Source organism: Procambarus clarkii, chromosome 9 (genome assembly GCF_040958095.1).
Source record: "Procambarus clarkii isolate CNS0578487 chromosome 9, FALCON_Pclarkii_2.0, whole genome shotgun sequence".
NCBI classification, from domain to species: Eukaryota; Metazoa; Arthropoda; class Malacostraca; order Decapoda; family Cambaridae; genus Procambarus; species Procambarus clarkii.
The window spans coordinates 51135735-51157518 of NC_091158.1; the positions used below are offsets into that span (position 1 = coordinate 51135735).

Genomic DNA, 21784 nt, shown 5'->3' on the forward strand with positions numbered 1-21784 from the left:
CCTTGTTGCCACTTTCAAGAATTTAGCTCGCCACGTATCTGCACCACCATGTGGGTCCCCATTCTCCCAGTCTATCTTTCCATGGTTGAAATCACTCATGATTAAGAGTCTTGAGCCATTCCAGCAGGCAACTGAAGCTGCTCTCTCTATTATATTAATGGTTGCCATGTTGTTCCTATCAAACTCCTGTCTAGGTCTTCTGTCATTTAGGGGAGGGTTGTAAATGACTGCCACTATTATCTTAGGTCCACCCATTGTTATAGTTCCTGTTATGTAATCTCTGAATCCGTCACAGCCCGGAATTTCCATCTCATCAAAACTCCAGTCCTTCCTTATCAGCAGGGCCACTCCTCCACCTCCTCTCCCTTCCCTCTCTTTCCTTACTATATAGTAGTCCTTTGGAAACACAGCATCTGTTATGACTCCTGACAATTTTGTTTCCGTTAGTCCTATTACATCAGGGTTTTCTTCTTGCACCCTTTCTACCAGTTCACTTGCTTTATTGGTAATCCCATCAATGTTTGAGTACATTACCTTGAAGCTCACTTTCTTATATCCAATTTCACCCACACTCCCTAAAAGTGTAGGAGATTGTTCTATGGTCATTGCTACTTGGGTAGGCTCATCCTCCTGTGAGGTAGTTGCCTGGGGTTCAGGGGGAGGTGGAGTGGGGGGTGGAGGGCTTAGGTCTTCCTCAGGCCTGCTTGGGGCAGGAAGAAGTCCTGGGGGTGAGAGAACAGGGATTGCTTGGGGAGAGGGCACGCCCTCCTGCGGTGTAGTTGACAGGGGTTTGGAGGGAGGTGGAGTGGGGGATAGAGGGCTTTGGTCTTGCCCAGGCCTGCTTGGGGCAGGGAGAAGACCAGGGGCTGGGAAAGCAGGAGCTACTTGGGGTAAGGGGAGGGGGAGGATTTGGGTTTCATGATGGGCATTATGCAGGGGCAAGGAAGGGTTTGTGCTGGGGGGTAGGGAAGGCCCTATTGGGTGGTGGGCTGGGGTGTTGCATTACCCCCCTGGGGTTCCTGGGTTGCTGGATTGGGGTTCCCACTCCCCTCTGGGATTGCTGGGTTGGAGGCTGAGGTTCCCTGGCTCTCTTCCCTCTCCTTGCGCCTTTTCCTTGCATCTGCTGCCCTTACTATCTCGTCTCTGGTCATGTCCCTCTGAACATATACCTCTTTGTAGTTCCTTGCATGCCTCAGTTTGCTCTTCCTTACTAGGATGTCCTCTTTGATGTCCTCGCTCTTGAATACTACCTTGATCAATCTCTTTTTCTCTCTGTTGTACTGGCCAATCCGGAAAAACTGTTCTATGTCTCGTTCAGCCCCTTCCATTCCTATCTCCTTTAATATCCCTGCCACTGCAGCTTTGTCTTTTGTCCTCGTTTCCTCCCTTGTGGAGCCCTCTTGTTCCTTGACACCTACCGCTACTACAGCTCTTTTCCTTTCCATTAGCTGGCTTGTGCATCTAGCTGCCTCCTGTGAGGTTACTGCTTTCATTACAACTTCCTTGACTGTGGACATTGCTCCTGGGCTCTTGAGCATTTCAGCAAAGATTGGGCCAATTGTAGGGGTCCCTGCCATTGCTACATCTCCTGGCACCTGGGGGTTGGTCCCCTGGGCCAGAGTCTGATGAGGGCCTGTTTTTAGGCTTTTTATCTCCTCTTGTGCTGCACTTAGTTCTATCTGCAGCTTACATATAGTTTTCCTCAGGTCCTTCAATTCCCCACTGACTTCCATCCATGCCTTAGCAATCATCTCCATGAATGACTCGTCCAGTCCCTCTCCTCCAGCTTCATTCTGTTGTCTTACCATCCCGCTTGACCTGTGTGTGTGTGTGTGTGTGTGTGTGTGTGTGTGTGTGTGTGTGTGTGTGTGTGTGTGTGTGTGTGTGTGTGTGTGTGTGTGTGTGTGTGTGTCTGTGTGTGTGTATACTCACCTATTTGTACTCACCTATTTGTGCTTGCGGGGGTTGAGCTTTGGCTCTTTGGTCCCGCCTCTCAACTGTCAATCAACTGGTGTACAGATTCCTGAGCCTACTGGGCTCTATCGTATCTACATTTAAAACTGTGTATGGAGTCAGCCTCCACCACATCACTGCCTAATGCATTCCATCCGTTAACTACTCTGACACTGAAAAAGTTCCTTCTAACGTCTCTGTGGCTCATGTGGGTACTCAGTTTCCACCTGTGTCCCCTTGTTCGCGTCCCACCAGTGTTGAATAGTTTATCCTTGTTTACCCGGTCGATTCCTCTGAGGATTTTGTAGGTTGTGATCATGTCTCCCCTTACTCTTCTGTCTTCCAGTGTCGTAAGGTGCATTTCCCGCAGCCATTCCTCGTAACTCATGCCTCTTAGTTCTGGGACTAGTCTAGTGGCATACGTTTGGACTTTTTCCAGCTTCGTCTTGTGCTTGACAAGGTACGGGCTCCATGCTGGGGCCGCATACTCCAGGATTGGTCTTACATATGTGGTGTACAAGATTCTGAATGATTCCTTACACAGGTTCCTGAACGCTGTTCTGATGTTAGCCAGCCTCGCATATGCCGCAGACGTTATTCTTTTTATGTGGGCTTCAGGAGACAGGTTTGGTGTGATATCAACTCCTAGATCTTTCTCTCTGTTCGTTTCATTAAGTACTTCATCTCCAATTCTGTATCCTGTGTTTGGCCTCCTATTTCCACCACCTAGTTCAATTACTTTGCATTTACTCGGGTTGAACTTCAACAGCCATTTGTTGGACCATTCACTCAGTCTGTCTAGGTAATCTTGTAGCCTCATACTATTGTCCTCAGTTTCAATCCTCCTCATAATTTTTGCATTATCGACAAACATTGAGAGAAACGATTCTATACCCTCTGGAAGATCATTTACATATATCAGAAACAGTATAGGTCCAAGGACTGACCCCTGCGGTACTCCACTCGTAACGTCTCGCCAATCTGAGACCTCACCCCTCACACTGACTCGTTGTCTCCTGTTACTTAGGTACTCCTGTATCCAGCGGAGTACCTTCCCTTTCGCTCCAGCCTGCATCTCCAGTTTTTTCACTAGCCTCTTGTGTGGCACTGTGTCAAAGGCTTTCTGACAATCCAAAAATATGCAGTCTGCCCACCCTTCTCTTTCTTGCCTTATTTTTGTTGCCTGGTCGTAAAATTCAAGTAACCCTGTGAGGCAGGACCTGCCATCCCTGAATCCATGTTGATGCTGTGTTACAAAGTTCTTTCGCTCCAGGTGCTCCACTAGCTTTCTTCGCACAATCTTCTCCATCATCTTGCATGGTATGCAGGTTAGGGACACTGGTCTGTAATTCAGTGCCTCCTGTCTATCCCCTTTCTTGTATATCGGGACTACGTTAGCTGCTTTCCAAATTTCTGGCAGTTCCCCTGTTGCCAGTGATTTGTTATACACCATAGAGAGCGGGAGGCACAGTTCTTCTGCTCCTTCCTTTAGTATCCAAGGGGAGATTCCATCTGGGCCTATAGCCTTTGTCACATCCAATTCTAGTAAACACTTCCTTACTTCCCCGCTGGTAATCTCAAACTCTTCCAGTGGTTCCTGGTTAGCTATTCCCTCTCTTATCTCTGGGATTTCTCCTTGCTCTAAGGTGAAGACCTCTTGGAATTTCTTATTCAGTTCCTCACACACTTCCTTGTCGTTTGTAGTGAATCCTTCTGCCCCTAACCTTAATTTCATAACCTGTTCCTTTACTGTTGTTTTTCTCCTGATGTGGCTATGCAGCAATTTAGGCTGAGTCTTTGCCTTGCTTGCGATGTCATTTTCGTATTGTCTTGCTGCCTCTCTTCTCATCCTAACATATTCATTCCTGGCATTCTGGTATCTTTCTCTGCTCTCCAGTGTCCTATTATTCGTATAGTTTCTCCATGCCCTTTTACTTTACTGCTTAGCTAGCCTACATCTCTGATTAAACCATGGGTTTCTCATCTTCATTTCACTGTTTTCCTTTTGGACTGTGACAAACTTGTTTGCTGCATCCTTGCATTTTTGCGTGATGTATTCCATCATATCTTGGGCCGTCTTTTCCCTGAGCTCTGTTTCCCATGCTATATCTGCTAGGCATTTTCTTATCTCCTCATAGTTTCCCTTTCGGTATGCTAACCTTTTGGTTTCGGAATCCCTCCTCGAGTTCAATAACCTTTCTTCAGGATATTTCAGACTGACACGGTACTAAGATTAGTACAAATCCAGTCTACACCATTAGCTGCATTAATAGGTAGGATTATTACTTAACTAGTACTGTTAGACAGTGCTGGTGCATTATTATTTTATGTAGTGCTGACTCGAATGGGTGGGATTAACCATTTATTGTGTAATTATATTTTATTATATATTTCCATGTACATCTTTGAGTGTTACTGTAAGTTCACTGCCCATCCAAGGCTGATTTTGAAGAGCTAAGCTAAGGAACACCTGTAGTGAGACCAAGGTACCACTCAAATCTTAGTTACTTATTATTAGGTAGGTAGCTAACCTCTAAATGAGGTAAATTACAATCAGCCTCAAGAAAATATCAGGCTGTCAATAATTATACCTGCTCTACATAAAGAGCAAGTACCATAGCTGTACAAGTAGCTATATAAGCCCTATAAGGCTCAAATTTACAGCCAGAATGGCTACTCTTGCAATATTAGGGAGAATCTGTATTGGCCTGAGAGGTCGTCAAAATCACCTATCCAGACTACTTGACAAATGTGACAACTGTTTAGAAACCAACTCAGTTGACTTCTTCGAGCTAAACATTTCCACAAAGGTGGCTAGCCAAAAATATGTCCAGGTGAAGGATACAATCGAGTCTTATAGGAACATACTCCTTAGCAGTAATACTGACCCAGACGAATTACGTCTGATAGAATCTGATCTTGCCAGCTATGAAAATACAATTCAAAACAAGTTAGATCAATATAACAAAGTGCTTGCGACACAAAATGTTCCTGAGTGGATAGAACATTTTTGTAGTAGACCTACACCCGAGCAAGCACCCAGCTCAGATGAAATGCATGAGCTACCTCAAGATGAGGAGAATCCGCTAATCAATACTGATCACTATACTGGATCAACACCTGAAGTTCAACCTTCATTTTCTAACATCTCATCTAATGCAACTTCACGTAATAATTTGTTTGCAGAGTCTGATCAATTTTCAGACAGCTCTTCTCAATGTTCCCTGGATTCTATAAATTCAATGCATGAGGCTACTGAATTAACTAGCTCCTCACAGGAACCCAGAGAAACAAGTGAAGCTGCAGATGAAACTCTTAGTGAAGCTGCAATAATCAGTGAATCTGACCCAGAAAATGATAAAGCTAATGCTGCAGCAGCAGCCGAAGCTGTAATTAAAGCTGAGGCTAAGCAAGAAGCCTTGAGCAATACAAGTAATGGTCATAATTACTCACACCAGCCTTCTAGAGTAAGTGCTAACAATGAGAAGACTGTTATAAACCTTGTACACCAATTACTAGATTTGTCTCCACCAGAAAAATCAGTTGACTCTTTACAAGCCTTTAGTTTTCAGCTTGAGTCACTGTTAAATTCCTTCAGTAAAGAGGTGGATCACCCAACTGCTGAGTGGATGACTAAAATAATCATCCAAAGAAAATTGTCCGGTGACACACTCAATAAGTTATATGTATACCAGAATGGTAATGTCCTGTCAATGCAGGATATATTTGCAGGTTTGCGCAATATAAGCAATCATTCAGCAAACCAGGCACTTAATGCCTCTTCTGAATGCACCGAAACTGTACCCACATCAGTTTCCTTACCTGGACCTCCTAAAGTGACACTGTCACCAGGTAATAAGGGTACTAATAATCTATGTGATAACAATAAGTCAAACACTGATTCATCAGTAAGGCCCCAGAGCCCCACAGGTGCTCCTAAGAGACCTAATAGTCCAAAGAGCACTCCCAATAACTCCACAGGTGCTCCTAAGAGACCTAATAGTCCAAAGAGCACTCCCAAGAGCCCAGTAATGACTCCCTAGAGTACACCAAGTACTCGCAAGAGAATCAATAACAAGCAAACGCAAGCAGCAAAGCCATCACAACCTACAGTTACTGTTTCACCTAAACCGGTAACCCCTAAACGAGCTGTAGGATGGGGAATATGCTTGTTTTGCAGTCAAAAACATTCTCTGTACAAATGTACCAATTACCCTAATAGAGACACAAGAGTCAGACGACTCAAACAGTTACACAAATGTACTAGGTGTCTCAAATCACATAATGTTAATAACTGTGACACCCCACTGAACACCTGCAATAGGTGTAGAAGGGGCAAGCATCATGCTGCACTGTGCAAATTAGTTAGGACAAATTATGTCAATCCTAGAATAGGAGGTAGAGAATCTACACCAGTACAGTGCTGCAAGGTGCGAGATGTGTACAGCATAGTTTCACAAGCATCTCAAGTGGATGCTACTTTGCCTACTGCCCAACTTCAAGTAAAGAACAAAGGAGCCAAGATCACCACTCGTGAACTATTTGATCAAGGTTCCCAGAGAACTTTCATTACTCAAAGGGCGGCAGAGGCACTCAATTTACAACCAATCAGACAGGTAAAATTAAACCTGTCAGGGTTCATGATAAATCGAGGAACCCATGAATACTCAGTAGTTCAACCGCTTGTACGAGTAGGTAGTCATGCCAAGGCTGTCCAAGCCATTGTTGTAGATCAAATACCTTTTGACCTAGATATTAAGGGTCTGGGGTACACAGCCCACTTCCTGCAGGAACGTGAAATTAATTTGGCTGACAACAAGTTAACGTCTGACCGCCTTAACAATGTAAATGTACTAGTAGGAGCAGACTACTATTACCAGTTCATAACTGGACATGTTAAGCGATTGGGCATGAATGTGCTCCAATCTGCAGGTGGCTACTTACTTACTGGTAAAGTTCTGAATGTGAATAAGCCTAAGCCTGCCAACAATAATAAATTAGTCAGCAGTAAATCAATTCTCCAGCAGCCAGCTAAAATGAGAAACACAGCTGAGTAATAAACCCAGATTGAATGTAGTACAATTAGTATTCGCCGAGATGTTTCATAGCTCTCAGTGGAAACCCAGTGGTCCGTACCTAAACAAGTACAAGTCACAGCGACCAAGCCATTGAATCCACTGCAGACCTAGAATTATTCTCGACAAGTAATAATTGACCACACTCAGTCTCCCTAGGTGATTGATGATGTTAGGCTAGAGAATCTAGCACTCCCTAGGTAATTAATAATGTTAGACTAGAGAATCTAGCACTCAATGCCACTGGCATTTCCTGAATTTAGTAATACTGTGAAGTCATCAAGCAACTTCTGTAATTATAAATTCATTGGGACCAAGGTCGAAAATAATTGCGCTTGAGGTTGCCAAGAAAACCTTATTAATTCCATGTTTTCTGCACTAAGAGTTAGTGATAAATACTTGCATCAATTTTTGTTTGAGTTTTTTTTTTTTTCGTTTCTGCTTAATTATTGTAGGAGCGCAGAACGAACAAACTTGCAAACTTACCAATACGTAAGTGAATCTACAGAGAACTAATAACCCGTGAAACGTTTAGGTTGGGAAAATGTTATAAATTATCTTTGAATAGGATTAATCGTAGCAGTAATTAAATTTCCAGCAACCTTAGGTTTCCCTCTGTTTAATGCATTATCATTAAACATCAGCATTGTTAATTAACATGCTTAATGAGCTCAATATAGCTCACCTTTGAATTAACATAATAATTAAGTGCTTTATTGTTCCCCATGCGAGTACGAGCTCAATATTGCTCGCCATGATAATTGAACGCTACAATACTCCACCTCGTTAATTCGAGCTCAATATAACTCACCCTGTTAACATGCTTAATGAGCTCAATATAGCTCCCCATGTTAACGAGCTCAATATAGCTCACCCTGTTAAGTCTGTTAACGAGTTCAATATAACTCACCCTGTTAACATGCTTAATGAGCTCAATATAGCTCCCCATGTTAACGAGCTCAATATAGCTCACCATGTTAACGAGCTCAATATAGCTCGCCCTGTTAACGAGCTCAATATTGCTCACTCTGTTAACTGTTAATGAGCACAATATATCTCTCAAAGTTAAGGGGGCATATCATTCTAAATCGTTATAAATTAAAAGTTGCTCAATTTGCTTATAATTTTTTTTATGAAATGGTTATAGAAAGGGCTGCAACTGGTCCAAGTTTCACCATCACACCCTAAACAGAAAAGGAGAAAAAAAATACACAACGTATTATGCAACGAATGTTCAACATTCTCAAATAATCTCAGGGAACACATGTGTCAACTAAAATGTCTACTATGTGCTGTAGAAGCACAAACTCTTGTAATAATTGTAATATGTATGTGCAATATATTTATATTTAAAAAGAAATTTTTTTTTTTCTTTTTTTTTTTTTTTTTTTTGGCCAATATTTTTTTCTCGTTTGTTATCAAGGGATTTGCATGAAACTTGCACACCTTGCTCAATGGATGCCTATCTGCAAGGGTGCCAATCATGAACGAAATCTGTCGAAGTCAAGCTCAGCTACAGGTGGCCGAACTTGGATCTTTATTTTACTCTGGAAAGTAATTTACACCTTCAAATTACTTCAGAGCTTTCATTTATTAATCAATTTACATGCGAATTACACCTTATATGTAGCGTTTGTGCTTCTACAGAATCTAGTAGACATTTTAGTCCAAAGTCTATTTCTTGATTTTATAAAAAATTATAAATATCATATATTGCATATTTTTTTAGAAGGGTAACTTTGAAAAATTATATTATTGCACTAAACACTTTTTTGATAAAACAGATCACTAGAATCCTTTATTATGTACTTAATTTAATATCTGAGTGTCATAGAAATGATTTTAGTTGACACATGTGTTCCCTGAAACTATTTGAAAATTCGTTGCATAATTCGTTGTTTATTTTTTTTCTCCTTTTCTGTTTAGGGTGTGATGATGAAACTTGTACCAGCTGCAGCTCTTTCTATAACCATTTCATAAAAAAATTTATAAGCAAATTGAACCACTTTTAATTTTACATTGATATGCCCCCTTAACGAGCTCAATATAGCTCACTTTGTTAACGAGCTCAATATAGCTCAACCTGTTCACGAGCTCAATACAGCTCCCAATGTTAATTTGAGTACATTTTTGCTCACCATTTAGCTAGAGCAAACCTTAGATTAAGGACCTGCCCGAAACGCTGCGCGTACTAGTGGCTTTACAAGACTGTAATTACCATATTATGTATCCTCACATTCCCAATGTACATTCTTGTATATGCATAAATAAATAAATAAATAAATAGAGTAACTTCACTAAGAATTAGGGAGTTATCACAATTAGCTTAGTCCTCTACTTAGGTAGGTTAGAAATTTAAACCATTTATTTAGGTAGGTTTAGGGACTTTAGTTAGTGTCAACTGAGTACTAGCCTAGTCTGTACTCACGATTAATTACAGTTGACTATAGTTATAGAGACTGATTTAATAAACTCAATTTCATGTAAAGGTTGATTTCGTATTAATAAGTTTACAGTGTCAAGCCTATGAGCTGCAATTCAATTAGCTCATAAGTCAGAATGACTAGCCTACTAATCTCACTGTCGACTCAGAATCTTTCTTGATTTTAATGAACAAACCTTTTCAGTTCTCTAATATTACGCTATTTTAGCTAGTTAGCAAATTAGTTATACCATCAGTCAGAATGACTACTGCACAGCAGTGCATATTAAAACAAATTTCCTCATTTGATTTTGGGGTGATCATGATGCTGCGTGATGTTATTGTCTAGTAACTCAATAGTTACAAGTCACAGCGACCCTAGACAGTAACCTCACTGTAGTATCATAGTCGCCTTGATCTTGAATGACCCAATAATATTTTACTGTATAATAATGTAGAATACAATTTTTACAATAATGTTATCAGTTCTTATGAACTTTTTCTGAGTTTGCCTACAATTCAGCAACTACGTAATACACCATTACATGTCACTGCGACCTTAGTTGTTGAGTTTATTGCAAGCTTTAGGGAGTTCCTGATTACCGATACCTTAATCATTTAATATTTCAATATTTAATACATGTTTCCACTAGGCAGCTGCTCAACAATGCAAACGGAAACTACAAGCCTATTATAGCTCTGACCAAGAGCAAATAATTTCCCATCCAATTTAGGTAATCATGATGATACTGTGTTGTGAGGTCAAGTAACAAATCGTTACAAGTCACAATGACCCAGAACATTCTCATCACCGTGGATTCTCAGTTACTTTAAATTGTATGATTTCATTCTTAATTTGTTGTATAGGCTATTAACAATAACATTATTTCGTCTAGAGTATCTGAGAGTTTACAAGACTTTAAGACTTAGTAACATAAACATTACATGTCATAGCGACACCAGTCCCAGAGTTTATTGTAGGCTTTATTAGTCATTAACTTTAGATGATTCACAATAACATGTTCCATTCAACATGAATTTCTTTGCAAGACTTAAGTTTCTTGTATGTCCTTGACAATTACGGGACATCTGTTATGTGTGTACTAACATACTAACATCAATACTAACTTCGGGATAGGTATGTCAGTACTCAACATTGCACTGCGAACCGAGAAATCTCCCCCCGGAGTTATGTCGGAAATTTCCAACACTAATACAATACTATTGTATTATAATAAATCAGTATTATTATATACTAACTACAGTAGTCACTAAAACTTACTAACAGTAATGTTTACATAAACTAATCATTATATCTACATATGGATGCTGGAATTCTTACGAAACCAAGCATCAGTATTGCGTCAGATTATATCTAGTTAAACACATTTATAGCCAGTGTGTTAGAAAATTGAATGTGGTTGTCTAAAATCATCAGTATTCCGTGTGATAATTATTTACAGATAACATAACTCCCAAATAATTCTAAATCGAGAGTTTTTAGTTACAATTGTTGTGAAGTATTAGTTTTTCTGTCACGCGTGAATGCCATGGAGAAAACTATAATCTTCTCCATTTCTCGTTTACCACCATAAGACGAGAAAGCAATAATATTTAAATCCCTAGAATCACAACCCAGTCTTTATTAAAGTATTTCAACCACAATTGCGCGAAATAGTATTATTCGTGATAAATAATTTCTGTGGTGAATGCGTGACGCGGGTTGAGGGAGGAGACGCCGTTGTGTGTGTGTGGTGGGATCGTGTTGCGGAGTGAGCAGCGAACGCCCGTACTTTGATCGGAAAGTCGCGGCGTCAGAGTCTGAGACACGTGACGTTGGGATTATCAGCAAGAATTACACTGATACTCAGCTTAGAATGAGTAATTATTCTTCCACGTGATCTACAGTGCTCGGTCAAATAATAACGCGTCGATATTCAAGCCAAACTCTCAACCACGTGTACAACATTGTGGAAGTTTGAGATTGAGACGCAATACCGGCAGACTTCAGCATACACTGCACTCATCGATAAGTATAAATTTCTTTCTTGATGCATCATTAGAGATTGTATATTCCGTGGGCAGTCTGTCGTTACATCGCAAGACGACTAAAAATCCAATGTTAGTACCGCACTAATCTTTATTTCTATTTTCATAAATATTGAGACTTAAGTAGCCTAGTTCAATGCTACATAATATCCTTTAAATTAAAAAGAGTCAATGAGCCGTTAACTACATTCGTGTTAGTCACCTCTAAGGGCTTCTATGTGGAGATCCTGAGATCACGAGGACGAGTCACGAACGATGTCATAGAAATCGTCTTAAAGCTAAGACTTTTTGTACACATATAATTGCCCCAATTTGTTCTACATATCCATGATATTATCATATTGAATGCTTGTCATGTGAACTGGAGATGGATGTGTTTACTTAGATGATTGCTCTCTAATTCTAACAATCATTAATATTTTCTATTTGTATTTACCTATTGATTCTATAATAATTTGGTTACAATGTTCTTTATTCAACATTGAACTGGTGCACGAACCACACTAGTTCCTAGACGTATATGAAGTTCTAGCAATGCCCCCCCAATGTAGGTGTTTGAGGCTCTGACTTTAGTTAATTAACCATACAGTCCATTCTAGATATAATCTAGATATAATCTGACGCATTCAAGTGATTATTCTTTCTAATATTTATCCATAGACACTGGTTCTTCCTTGTGTTTCTAATGATCACTTTTTATTAGTTTCCCTCTTTTCTCAAAAGTGGGTGGTCCTTCGTTATAAATTTGATTAATTAAATAATTAAATAATTGAGTCAAGCCCCAGATATCCCACAGTATTAGCTAATCATAGATTTATAGTCAATTAATCCATATATTATTACTTGCTGCAAATATTCAATACAGCTAAATCCTGTTATTCCAGTGAATACTTGAATAACGAATTTCTACTCTTTATATTCTCGCCCATATGAACACGGATTCATTTAAATTTTTTGCACAGCGAGAACATATTTGTTGTCATGTAAGATAACTTAACATCGTATAATTTATAATAAACCTTGTCTCCATTATCTCGGGAAGTTGGACGAACGATATAAGGTCTTGACAGAGTTCCAACATTACGTGCTAGTGCGCATGCGTGAGCGAGTCGACAAATGGAATGAATTAGGAAGCAATGTGGTGGAGGCTGACTCCATACACAGTTTCAAGTGTAGATATGATAGAGCCCAATAGGCTCAGGAACCTGTACAACTGTTGATTGACGATTGAGAGGCGGGACCAAAGAGCCAGAGCTCTCTCCCCGCAAGCACAACTACGTGAGTACAACTAGGTGAGTACAGCAATATTTTCTCCACTGGTTGAGTAGTATGTCTCCCCTTGTAACAGACTTCTGCATTATCGACTGCAGCTGACCCTTGCCGCAACTATTGTCCTCCCTGTACTCATCTCGCTGTACCGAGTCCAATGATAGCCAACTTGATAAACTTTAGGTACCAAATAACGGAGTTAACTCTTGCAAGCTCAACATCAATAACATCAAGCAAAGACTTAGTGCCCTGAGAGAGCACTCTCTCACACACAGAAACTCAGAAACAGAATCACAGCTAGAGACAGATAGACAGAGAGAGAGAGAGAGGCAGAGACAAAGATAGAGGAAGAGAATGAGACAGACAGGGAATAGATAGACCAATAGGCAGATGAATGGATAGATAATCCGTAGGAGCCGTGATGAGGGTTTGAACCTATATGCTCGTGTTCTCAGGCACACGCTCAATGTGTATTGAAGGAAGAGAATCAGAGGTAGAACATTCCGAGATGACAGAGCCAGAGTGCATGGGAGAAATGTGTGAAAACCCTGGTTCGGCTTCAGTGGAAGCCTTAAGAATCGTACATGGTGCATTAGTACTCCATGATGCAATCATTTTGATCATGTCGTTGCCTAGTCGTCTACAGTGTAGGCCTGGGAACACCCAGCACATTGGTTCGAACCCTCGTCACGGCTGTTATGCATTTTCTCATTGATACATCTCGATAGTGTGATTAATTTCTGTGTAATAAATAGATAGATAGATTGGTGGATGGATAGATATGAAGACAGATGAGTCGTTGGATGGAGGAATAAATGGATGGATAGACAGATGAGTAGATTGATGGACAGGTAAATGGATTGATAGAGAGATGAATAGATGGATGGATAGAAAAATAGATGGATAGAAAGAAAACTTGATGGATAGAAAAATAGATGAATATATAGAAAACCTGATGGATATATAGATTGAAGGATAAATGGCTGCATAGATGAATATATATATATATATATACATATATATATATATATATATATATATATATATATATATATATATATATATATATATATATATATATATATATATATATATATATATATATATATATATTTGGTAGCAGTCTTTCCTGTAGACATATATTATTAAATATGACCGAAAAAGTAAGATTAATAATTCTAACACGAATTTTCTCGATCTTTCGTACGTTTCTTTTCACTGTTGGTGGTAATTCAAAAATCAATTCTCCAAAATTCATTTTTATTTCTAGTCTGACGCGACACTTGAGCGCGTTTCGTAAAACTTTTCGAAAACGTTTCGTAAAAGAACACAAGACAGAACACGAAACAATGGGTATTGAATGGAAGTGATTGTAGAAAGCCTATTGGTCCATATTTCTTGATGCTTCTATATTGGAACGGAGTCTTGAGGTGGGTAGAATATAGTTGTGCATTAATTGGCTGTTGATTGCTAGTGTTGACTTCTTGATGTGTAGTGCCTCGCAGACGTCAAGCCGCCTGCTATCGCTGTATCTATCGATGATTTCTGTGTTGTTTACTAGGATTTCTCTGGCGATGGTTTGGTTGTGGGAAGAGATTATATGTTCCTTAATGGAGCCCTGTTGCTTATGCATCGTTAAACGCCCAGAAAGAGATGTTGTTGTCTTGCCTATATACTGGGTTTTTTGGAGCTTACAGTCCCCAAGAGGGCATTTGAAGGCATAGACGACGTTGGTCTCTTTTAAAGCGTTCTGCTTTGTGTCTGGAGAGTTTCTCATGAGTAGGCTGGCCGTTTTTCTGGTTTTATAGTAAATCGTCAGTTGTATCCTCTGATTTTTGTCTGTAGGGATAACGTTTCTATTAACAATATCTTTCAGGACCCTTTCCTCCGTTTTATGAGCTGTGGAAAAGAAGTTCCTGTAAAATAGTCTAATAGGGGGTATAGGTGTTGTGTTAGTTGTCTCTTCAGAGGTTGCATGGCGTTTCACTTTCCTTCTTATGATGTCTTCGACGAAACCATTGGAGAAGCCGTTGTTGACTAGGACCTGCCTTACCCTACAGAGTTCTTCGTCGACTTACTTCCATTCTGAGCTGTGGCTGATAGCACAGTCGACATAGGCGTTAACAACACTCCTCTTGTACCTGTCTGGGCAGTCGCTGTTGGCATTTAGGCACATTCCTATGTTCGTTTCCTTAGTGTAGACTGCAGTGTGGAAACCTCCGCTCTTTTCCATGACTGTTACATCTAGAAAGGGCAGCTTCCCATCCTTTTCCATCTCGTAAGTGAAACGCAGCACGGAACTCTGCTCAAATGCCTCCTTCAGCTCCTGCAGATGTCTGACATCAGGTACCTGTGTAAAAATCTCGTCAACATACCTGCAGTATATGGCCGGTTTCAAGTTCATGTCGACTAAGACTTTTTGCTCGATGGTACCCATGTAGAAGTTTGCAAACAGGACACCTAGGGGAGAACCCATGCCGACCCCATCTACTTGCTTATACATGTGCCCATCCGGGCTCAAGAAGGGTGCCTCTTTAGTACAAGCTTGGAGTAGTTTCCTTAGAATATTTTCTGGTATGTCAAGAGGAGTACAGGCCGGATCACGATACACTCTGTCGGCTATCATCCCGATTGTCTCGTCCACAGGTACGTTGGTAAACAGTGATTCGACGTCCAACGAGGCTCTTATCCCTGTGGCCCGTGTGCCCTGCAGTAAGTCAAAAAATTCCTTTGGAGTTGTGTCTCGAGGTCGAATATGTCGTCCAACAGAATTTCTAACTCCACTTTCCGGGCCATCACACTCGGTCTGGACATAACGTGACAGTTTATACCCAGATTTAGGAGAGTGACTTGGTCCTCAGTGAGGTTAATTCCTGCCAGGTTCAGGAAGCCATTCATCAGGTGCAGGATGCAGGTGCGCGGTCGGCAAGTCACCAATCAGGAGCAGGCTGGCTGGGATGGGTAGTTTGCTGGTTGACGATGAGCCGGCGTGGAGAGTGTGTGGAGTAGGGGGATTCTTGGGTACGTTTTGCTTCCTGGTCAAAACGTTTTGTGCTACCAGTGACGTATCTTGAATGTAGCATCTTATACTTGTTAACTTTAAGTAGGGAAGAGCAGGCTCAATCTCTCTTGAAAGAGATTATCGTCACAACTCTCCCCCGAAGCCTGCGGTTCCGGGTGAAGTTACGTCTTCAGGAGGTAGAGTGGTAGGTGGAGCAGCCTCTACCTCATAGACTCTGGAGAGGGCGTCTGCTATGATGTTGTCAGACCCCTTGATGTAGAGATCTCCAGGTTGAAATTCTGCAGATATTAAGCCCATCGTAGAAGCCGTCGATTGTTGAATTAGGCTCACTGCAGGAAGCGTAGGGGATTGTGGTCCGTGTAGATGGTGGTAGACCGAGCACTTTGCAGGTATGGTTCGAAGTGCTGCAAGTTCAGGACGATGAGTAGCTCCCTTTCGATCGTGCTGTAGTTCCTTGTAGCTGTAGTAGCTAACAGGTAGAATCTCCTCGCCTCGTTGTTGCATCAGGTCACCCCCGATGCCGGTACCACTGGCGTCGACATGGAGGATGAAAGGCTTTGTGATATCTGGCGAGGCGAGAATAGGATTAGAACATGGCAAAGGAGCACTATTATAGTCCTGTAAATTGAGATGAAGATCAGGTAGGATTTCCGATTTGGATAGCACCGACTCAGTGTTAGTGCTTTCGGAAGAAGCAGGGAAGGTTTCACTGTGGAGGTATGGACCTTTAAATGTAGAGACTGATGCCAACACAGTTGGGGGAATACCTTGATACTGCTTCAGGAGGTTGACGTGGCACAGTTGGGTCTTCCACCGCCTATCAGGAGTCTCAAGAACGTAGTTGTTGTTGTTCCTGCACTCCTTAATGCGGTAGGGTCCTGAAAACTTGTTTTCCAATGGAGAACCTGGGATAGGAAAATATGCCAACACGAAGTCTCCTGGTTTAAATTTCCTTAATTTGCTGCTTTGGTCAAAATGAGTCTTCATCCTCTCCTGTGCTTTCAATAGATTGTCATTAGCAAATTTACGTACTCTCTCTAGAATGTGTTTTAAGTTTTGAAGAAACTGGGGCACATTGTGAGGGTCACTGAAGGTGGCATTTCGTAGAGAGTCTTTGAAAGCCTTGAGAGGAGTACCGCACTTACGTCCGTAGAGCATCTCATAAGGAGATACTCCTAGAGACTCATTGGGGAGACTTCTGAAAATGCACATAATGAGATCAAGTTGTTTATCCCAGTCCTTCAAGGTGTTATTGCAGAACTTTTTTAGGAGTGCTTTAATAGTCTGATGACTACGTTCAAGAGAACCCTGTGAAGCAGGATGATAGGGGCTGGACAGTACCTGTGTGATGTTGAACTCCTCCAGTGTCTTCTTGAAGAGATCACTGGTGAAGTTGGTGCCACATCGCTTTGAACCTCTCTTGGAAATCCATACTGGGTGAAGATCTTCAATAGGTGTTTCACCACAGTAGCAGCCGTAATGTTCTTTACTGAACCTGCTATGGGGAATCTGGTGGTAGGACACATGATAGTTAATATATATGCGTTGCCAGAACTGGTCCGGGGTAAAGGACCAACACAGTCTATGATGAGCCTGTGGAAAGGTTCTGCAGGCACATGGATGGGTTTTAGTGGAGCCTGGGGAATAGAGATGTTAGGTTTACCTGCCATCTGACATGTATGAAACTGTTGTACGTACTTTTTAACGTCTTTTACCATACCTGGCCAGTAGTAGTCTTGTCTGATTCCGTGGTAGGTTTTGTTAAAACCATAGTGAGAAAGAGCTCCGTGGGCCAGGTGTAGAATATCGGGCCATATGCTGGTGGGAATCACTAGTTGTTCGACATTGGCCCAATCGTCATCCTCCTTCAGCTTGCTGGGTCTGTATCTGCGGTAGAGCAACTCATTCTCTAGGAAGAACCCAGGGATACTGTCAGGTTGAGTCTCAGCCTGGAAGAACAATGGTGTTAATGATTGATCTTCCCTCTGTAACTTACGGACCTCCAACTTGGTAAGATTTGGAGGTAGATTCTGAGGGTCTTGAGGGACAGCGGTAGCAGTAGAGTCAGCTGGTTGCGGTCGTGCAGCTTGTGCATGGGTGGTCACCAAAACCAGATAAAAAACTTTATCACTTTCTTGAACCTCTGCTGGAACATATTCAAAGATGGGATTATCCATTACAGAAGTACACACCTGGGGTTTGTCCGTGATGATAAGGTTGGACAGTTGCAGATCTTCTGCCAAGTCGTTGCCCAGGAGAAGTTGCACTCCAGGCATGGGAAAAGGCTTTTCCCTGATGGCGACTTGGACTTCACCGGTCACGAAGGAACTATCCAGGTGGACTCTGGCGAGTGGATATGGAGTGGTAGCAGTGAGGTCAGTGATAAGGACGGTTTCCCTGGTGTAGGTGACGTTAGGCACAGACGATTTCATCATAATGGACTGAAGAGCCGCTGTGTCCCTCAAGATCTTCAATTTGAAACGTCCCTCCGGATTTGAACCGTTGGCAGAGACAGTTCCAGTATACAGGTGTTTACTGAAAAGAGAAAGATCATTAACATGAACACCAACATTCATCACAGGCTTACCGGACTTAGGAGGAGTTGGTTTGGGTTTTTGTGATTCGGTGGTTCCTTTGTATTGAGCCTTCACACATCTATCTATGGTATGTCCATAGAGTTTGCAATACTTACAATACAACTGTGAGCTCACTTCCTCTGTATTCACTTTATCGTAACTGTACCAAGACTTCTTATTGGGAGGTGGTGATGGTATCAGCCGGTGGATGAGGCTGTAGGTGTCAGCCGACTTCGCACATTTGATGTAGTCAGTTTCTTCTTTATCTGCTAGATATAAACGGACGGAAGGGGGAACACGTCTCAAGAATTCCTCAACTAGCATGAGGTTGACGAGTTCTGCAAATGTAGAGACATGTGCTGCTTCCAGCCATTTCATAAAATATATTTTCTTGGTATTGGCAAATTCTAGAAAGGTGGTGGTACTTGCCTTAAGATGATCACGGAATTTTCGTCTGTAGCTTTCGGTGGAGAGAAGGTAGGCTTCCAACACTGCTTGCTTCAGGGTCTGGTAGTCATTCTCAGACGCTAAGGTACTGAGAGTAACTGCAGCTCTACCTGCAAGATGCACTCTGAGAAGGGTAGACCATTGGTCAGCAGGCCAGCTAAGTTGATTAGCTAGTTTCTCAAAGGTGGTAAAAAAGACATCAATCTCTGTCTCAACGAATGGTGGCATTAACTTACTTGCATGGGATATATTGAAACTTACTGGAAGACTGGCGGTAGCTTGTTGGCGTTGAGTGTGGTGTGTAGTTTCCAACGTGAGTTCTCGCTGACGACATTCTATAGCCATATCCGCTTGCTGTTTTTCATGCTCGCGTTGTATCTCCAGGTGGCGTTGTTTTGCTTCAAGCTGTACTCGCTCACGCTCACGGAGTATTGTAGTCTCACATTCCTTGAGGGCCAACTCTCGTTCTTTTAGGTCCGCCTCTCGTTCCTGTTCTTCTCTCTTGATTGCAGCCTCTCCTTCCTTCATTTGGAGAGCTGCTTGCTGTTGCTCCCTCTCAAGTTTTGCAAGTTCTATTTTGAGTTTCATAGTGGCCAAATCATGTTTATCTGCAATTGAATAAGTTTCGTGAGTTTCAGAGTCAATTGTCCCTTCATATAAGAGGTGATCCATAATTAAATTATGAAATTCATTTTTATTGGCTCCATGGGGAACATCTAGTTGATACTCGTGTGCAAGAGTTTGTAATTCAGTCCTCTTGGCACGACATATGGTCCCTATTTCACCTGATGGATCGTTACGGAAAGCTGGGAGACGAAACATGGTGAAAGATAGCAAATAAGTGTACAACGAATATAGTTGTGATATGGTAAATGTCAGAAACAGGATAACGTGGCAACTGGTAACTATCCTGTGGAATTTTAATCTTTAACAATTAACGTTAATAATAGGATGGTAAATGATTAGTCAATCAAAATCGCAGGAAATCTTATATTCGGTACTCAATGTAAGAGAATAAGGGCAAGAAAATCCTACTAAATAAGTGAAACTGAGTTTCTAAAACAAATGAAACATTTAATTGCTCCAAAAGTGAATTAGGTAGTCCAAGAATGTAGGCATACCTTCCCAAGTCTCTATAGGACATAAGCAAGGGTTTCTCACTAAATGAATATGATACTTACAGAATTAGCGAACTTTGTGCTCTGTAAAAAGAAAGCTAATTCCCTACCTAAGTAAATATCATCATCTCTGACCGATGTGTAGGGGTGCGAGTGTCAACTGGTGATGAGAACTGCCGCTGAGGTCCCAACTCAGCAACGTAGTCCATGCTAGAGGAACTATGGCCCTCTGTATCCTACTTCTGTCGGATTGCAGAAGATAGGGTTCTTTGACCCAAAGACTAACCAAAGTACCAGGGTACCACAATGATGATCTGCCAATAATGTGAGAAATATCCTAGGGACAAAAGGTGGTAAACACGAGTAATAACACGGAGGGAGAGATGACCAATTAAGAGAATGACTGTGGCCTACAGTCACCACGTAATCCAAAGTTATCCCACACTCACCATATGCTACTCTCGGAATGCACAATACACACAACACCATATAAATATAAAAATTAATGATAATATTGAAAAGCAACTTTAGCAAAGCGAAGTACACTTACCACAAATTGATGTTCTGGTACTAGTACCTGAGTGAAGCATCCCGGACAGGCCCCCATTAAATGTGACGGTAAAGTGTTGGAGTGTAGATGTTTGGCAGTCCTCCAATGGCAGGTGTCAATGTCTGGTCACACTTACAAAAAAAAGATAGACTGCTTGCCTTTTGTCTGTGGTAAGTTAGAGGGAGGAACACGTAAAACACAAAGTATGAACAATGAAACTTTAATACATTTACTTTAAACATAAATGAAAATAAAGACAAATCTCGGGTAAATGACTGGTGCAATAAAATTACAAAGATAAATGCAAAAACACAATAGATTAAATATTATAATGGAGAAATGGTGCTGAGAATATTGGCTTTAGCTGAGACCTCCCTTAGTATACGAGAGCCAGAGAGCTTAGTATGCCAGAGAGAGATGTCAACTCTAAGAGCACAAAGAATATTCTGAAGTTGATGGCTGGTCAGGCTCAGACGTCGACTCATGTAGATGGTGCTGAGGTGCAGGGTGCAGGTACGCGGTCGGCGAGTCACCAATCAGGAGTAGGCTGGCTGGGATGGGTAGTTTGCTGGTTGACAACGAGCAGGCGTGGAGGATGTGTGGAGTAGGGGGTTCTTGGGTACGTTTTGCCTCCTGGTCAGAACGTTTTGTGCTACCGGTGACGTATCTTGAATGTAGCATGACCAATTAAGAGAATGACTGAGGCCTACAGTCACCACGTAATCCAAAGTTGTCTCACCTTCACCATATGCTACTCTCGGAATGCACAATACACACAGCACCATATAAAAATAAAATTGAATATGAAAAATAGTAAAAGCTACGTTACCAAAGCCAAATACGCTTACCATAAATTACTACTTGGCACCAGTACCTGAGTGAAGCTCCTAGGGCAGGCCCCCACTTAATGTGACGGTAAAGCGTTGGTGTTCGGCTGTTTCAAAAGCTAGGGGCAGGGCCTCGTCACATTAAAGAAAAAAAAGAGAAAAAGCTGGAACTTTCGTCTGTGGTAAGGTATTGGGAAGACACACAAAACACAAGTAAATTTAACAATGAAATTTTAATTACGTTAGAAAAACAAGACATGAATAAAATTAAGCATAAAATATACAAGGCAAGTCAACAAACAAAATAATATTAATAATCACTGGCAAATGAAAAGTTACGTTAAGACAAGTGAGTTATAGCAAAATAAATAATAATAATGCTGGAATATTGGCTTCGAGCTGCCACCTCCCTTAGTACACGAAAGCCAAGGCTTAGTCTACCAACGAGAGATGTCAACTGCAAGGAGCACTGGGAT

General features: G+C 41.4%; 1 protein-coding gene across 1 annotated transcript in view; it reads right to left on the bottom strand.

Annotated features, from left to right (window-relative positions):
* LOC138362931 (uncharacterized) overlaps positions 1-21784 on the bottom strand; it is a 166198-nt gene that overhangs the window by 113133 nt on the left and 31281 nt on the right. Inside the window, exon 2 of the mRNA XM_069321512.1 lies at positions 19233-19421. Coding sequence (XP_069177613.1) covers positions 19233-19421 — 189 coding nt within the window. The remainder of the gene's footprint in view (positions 1-19232; positions 19422-21784) is intronic.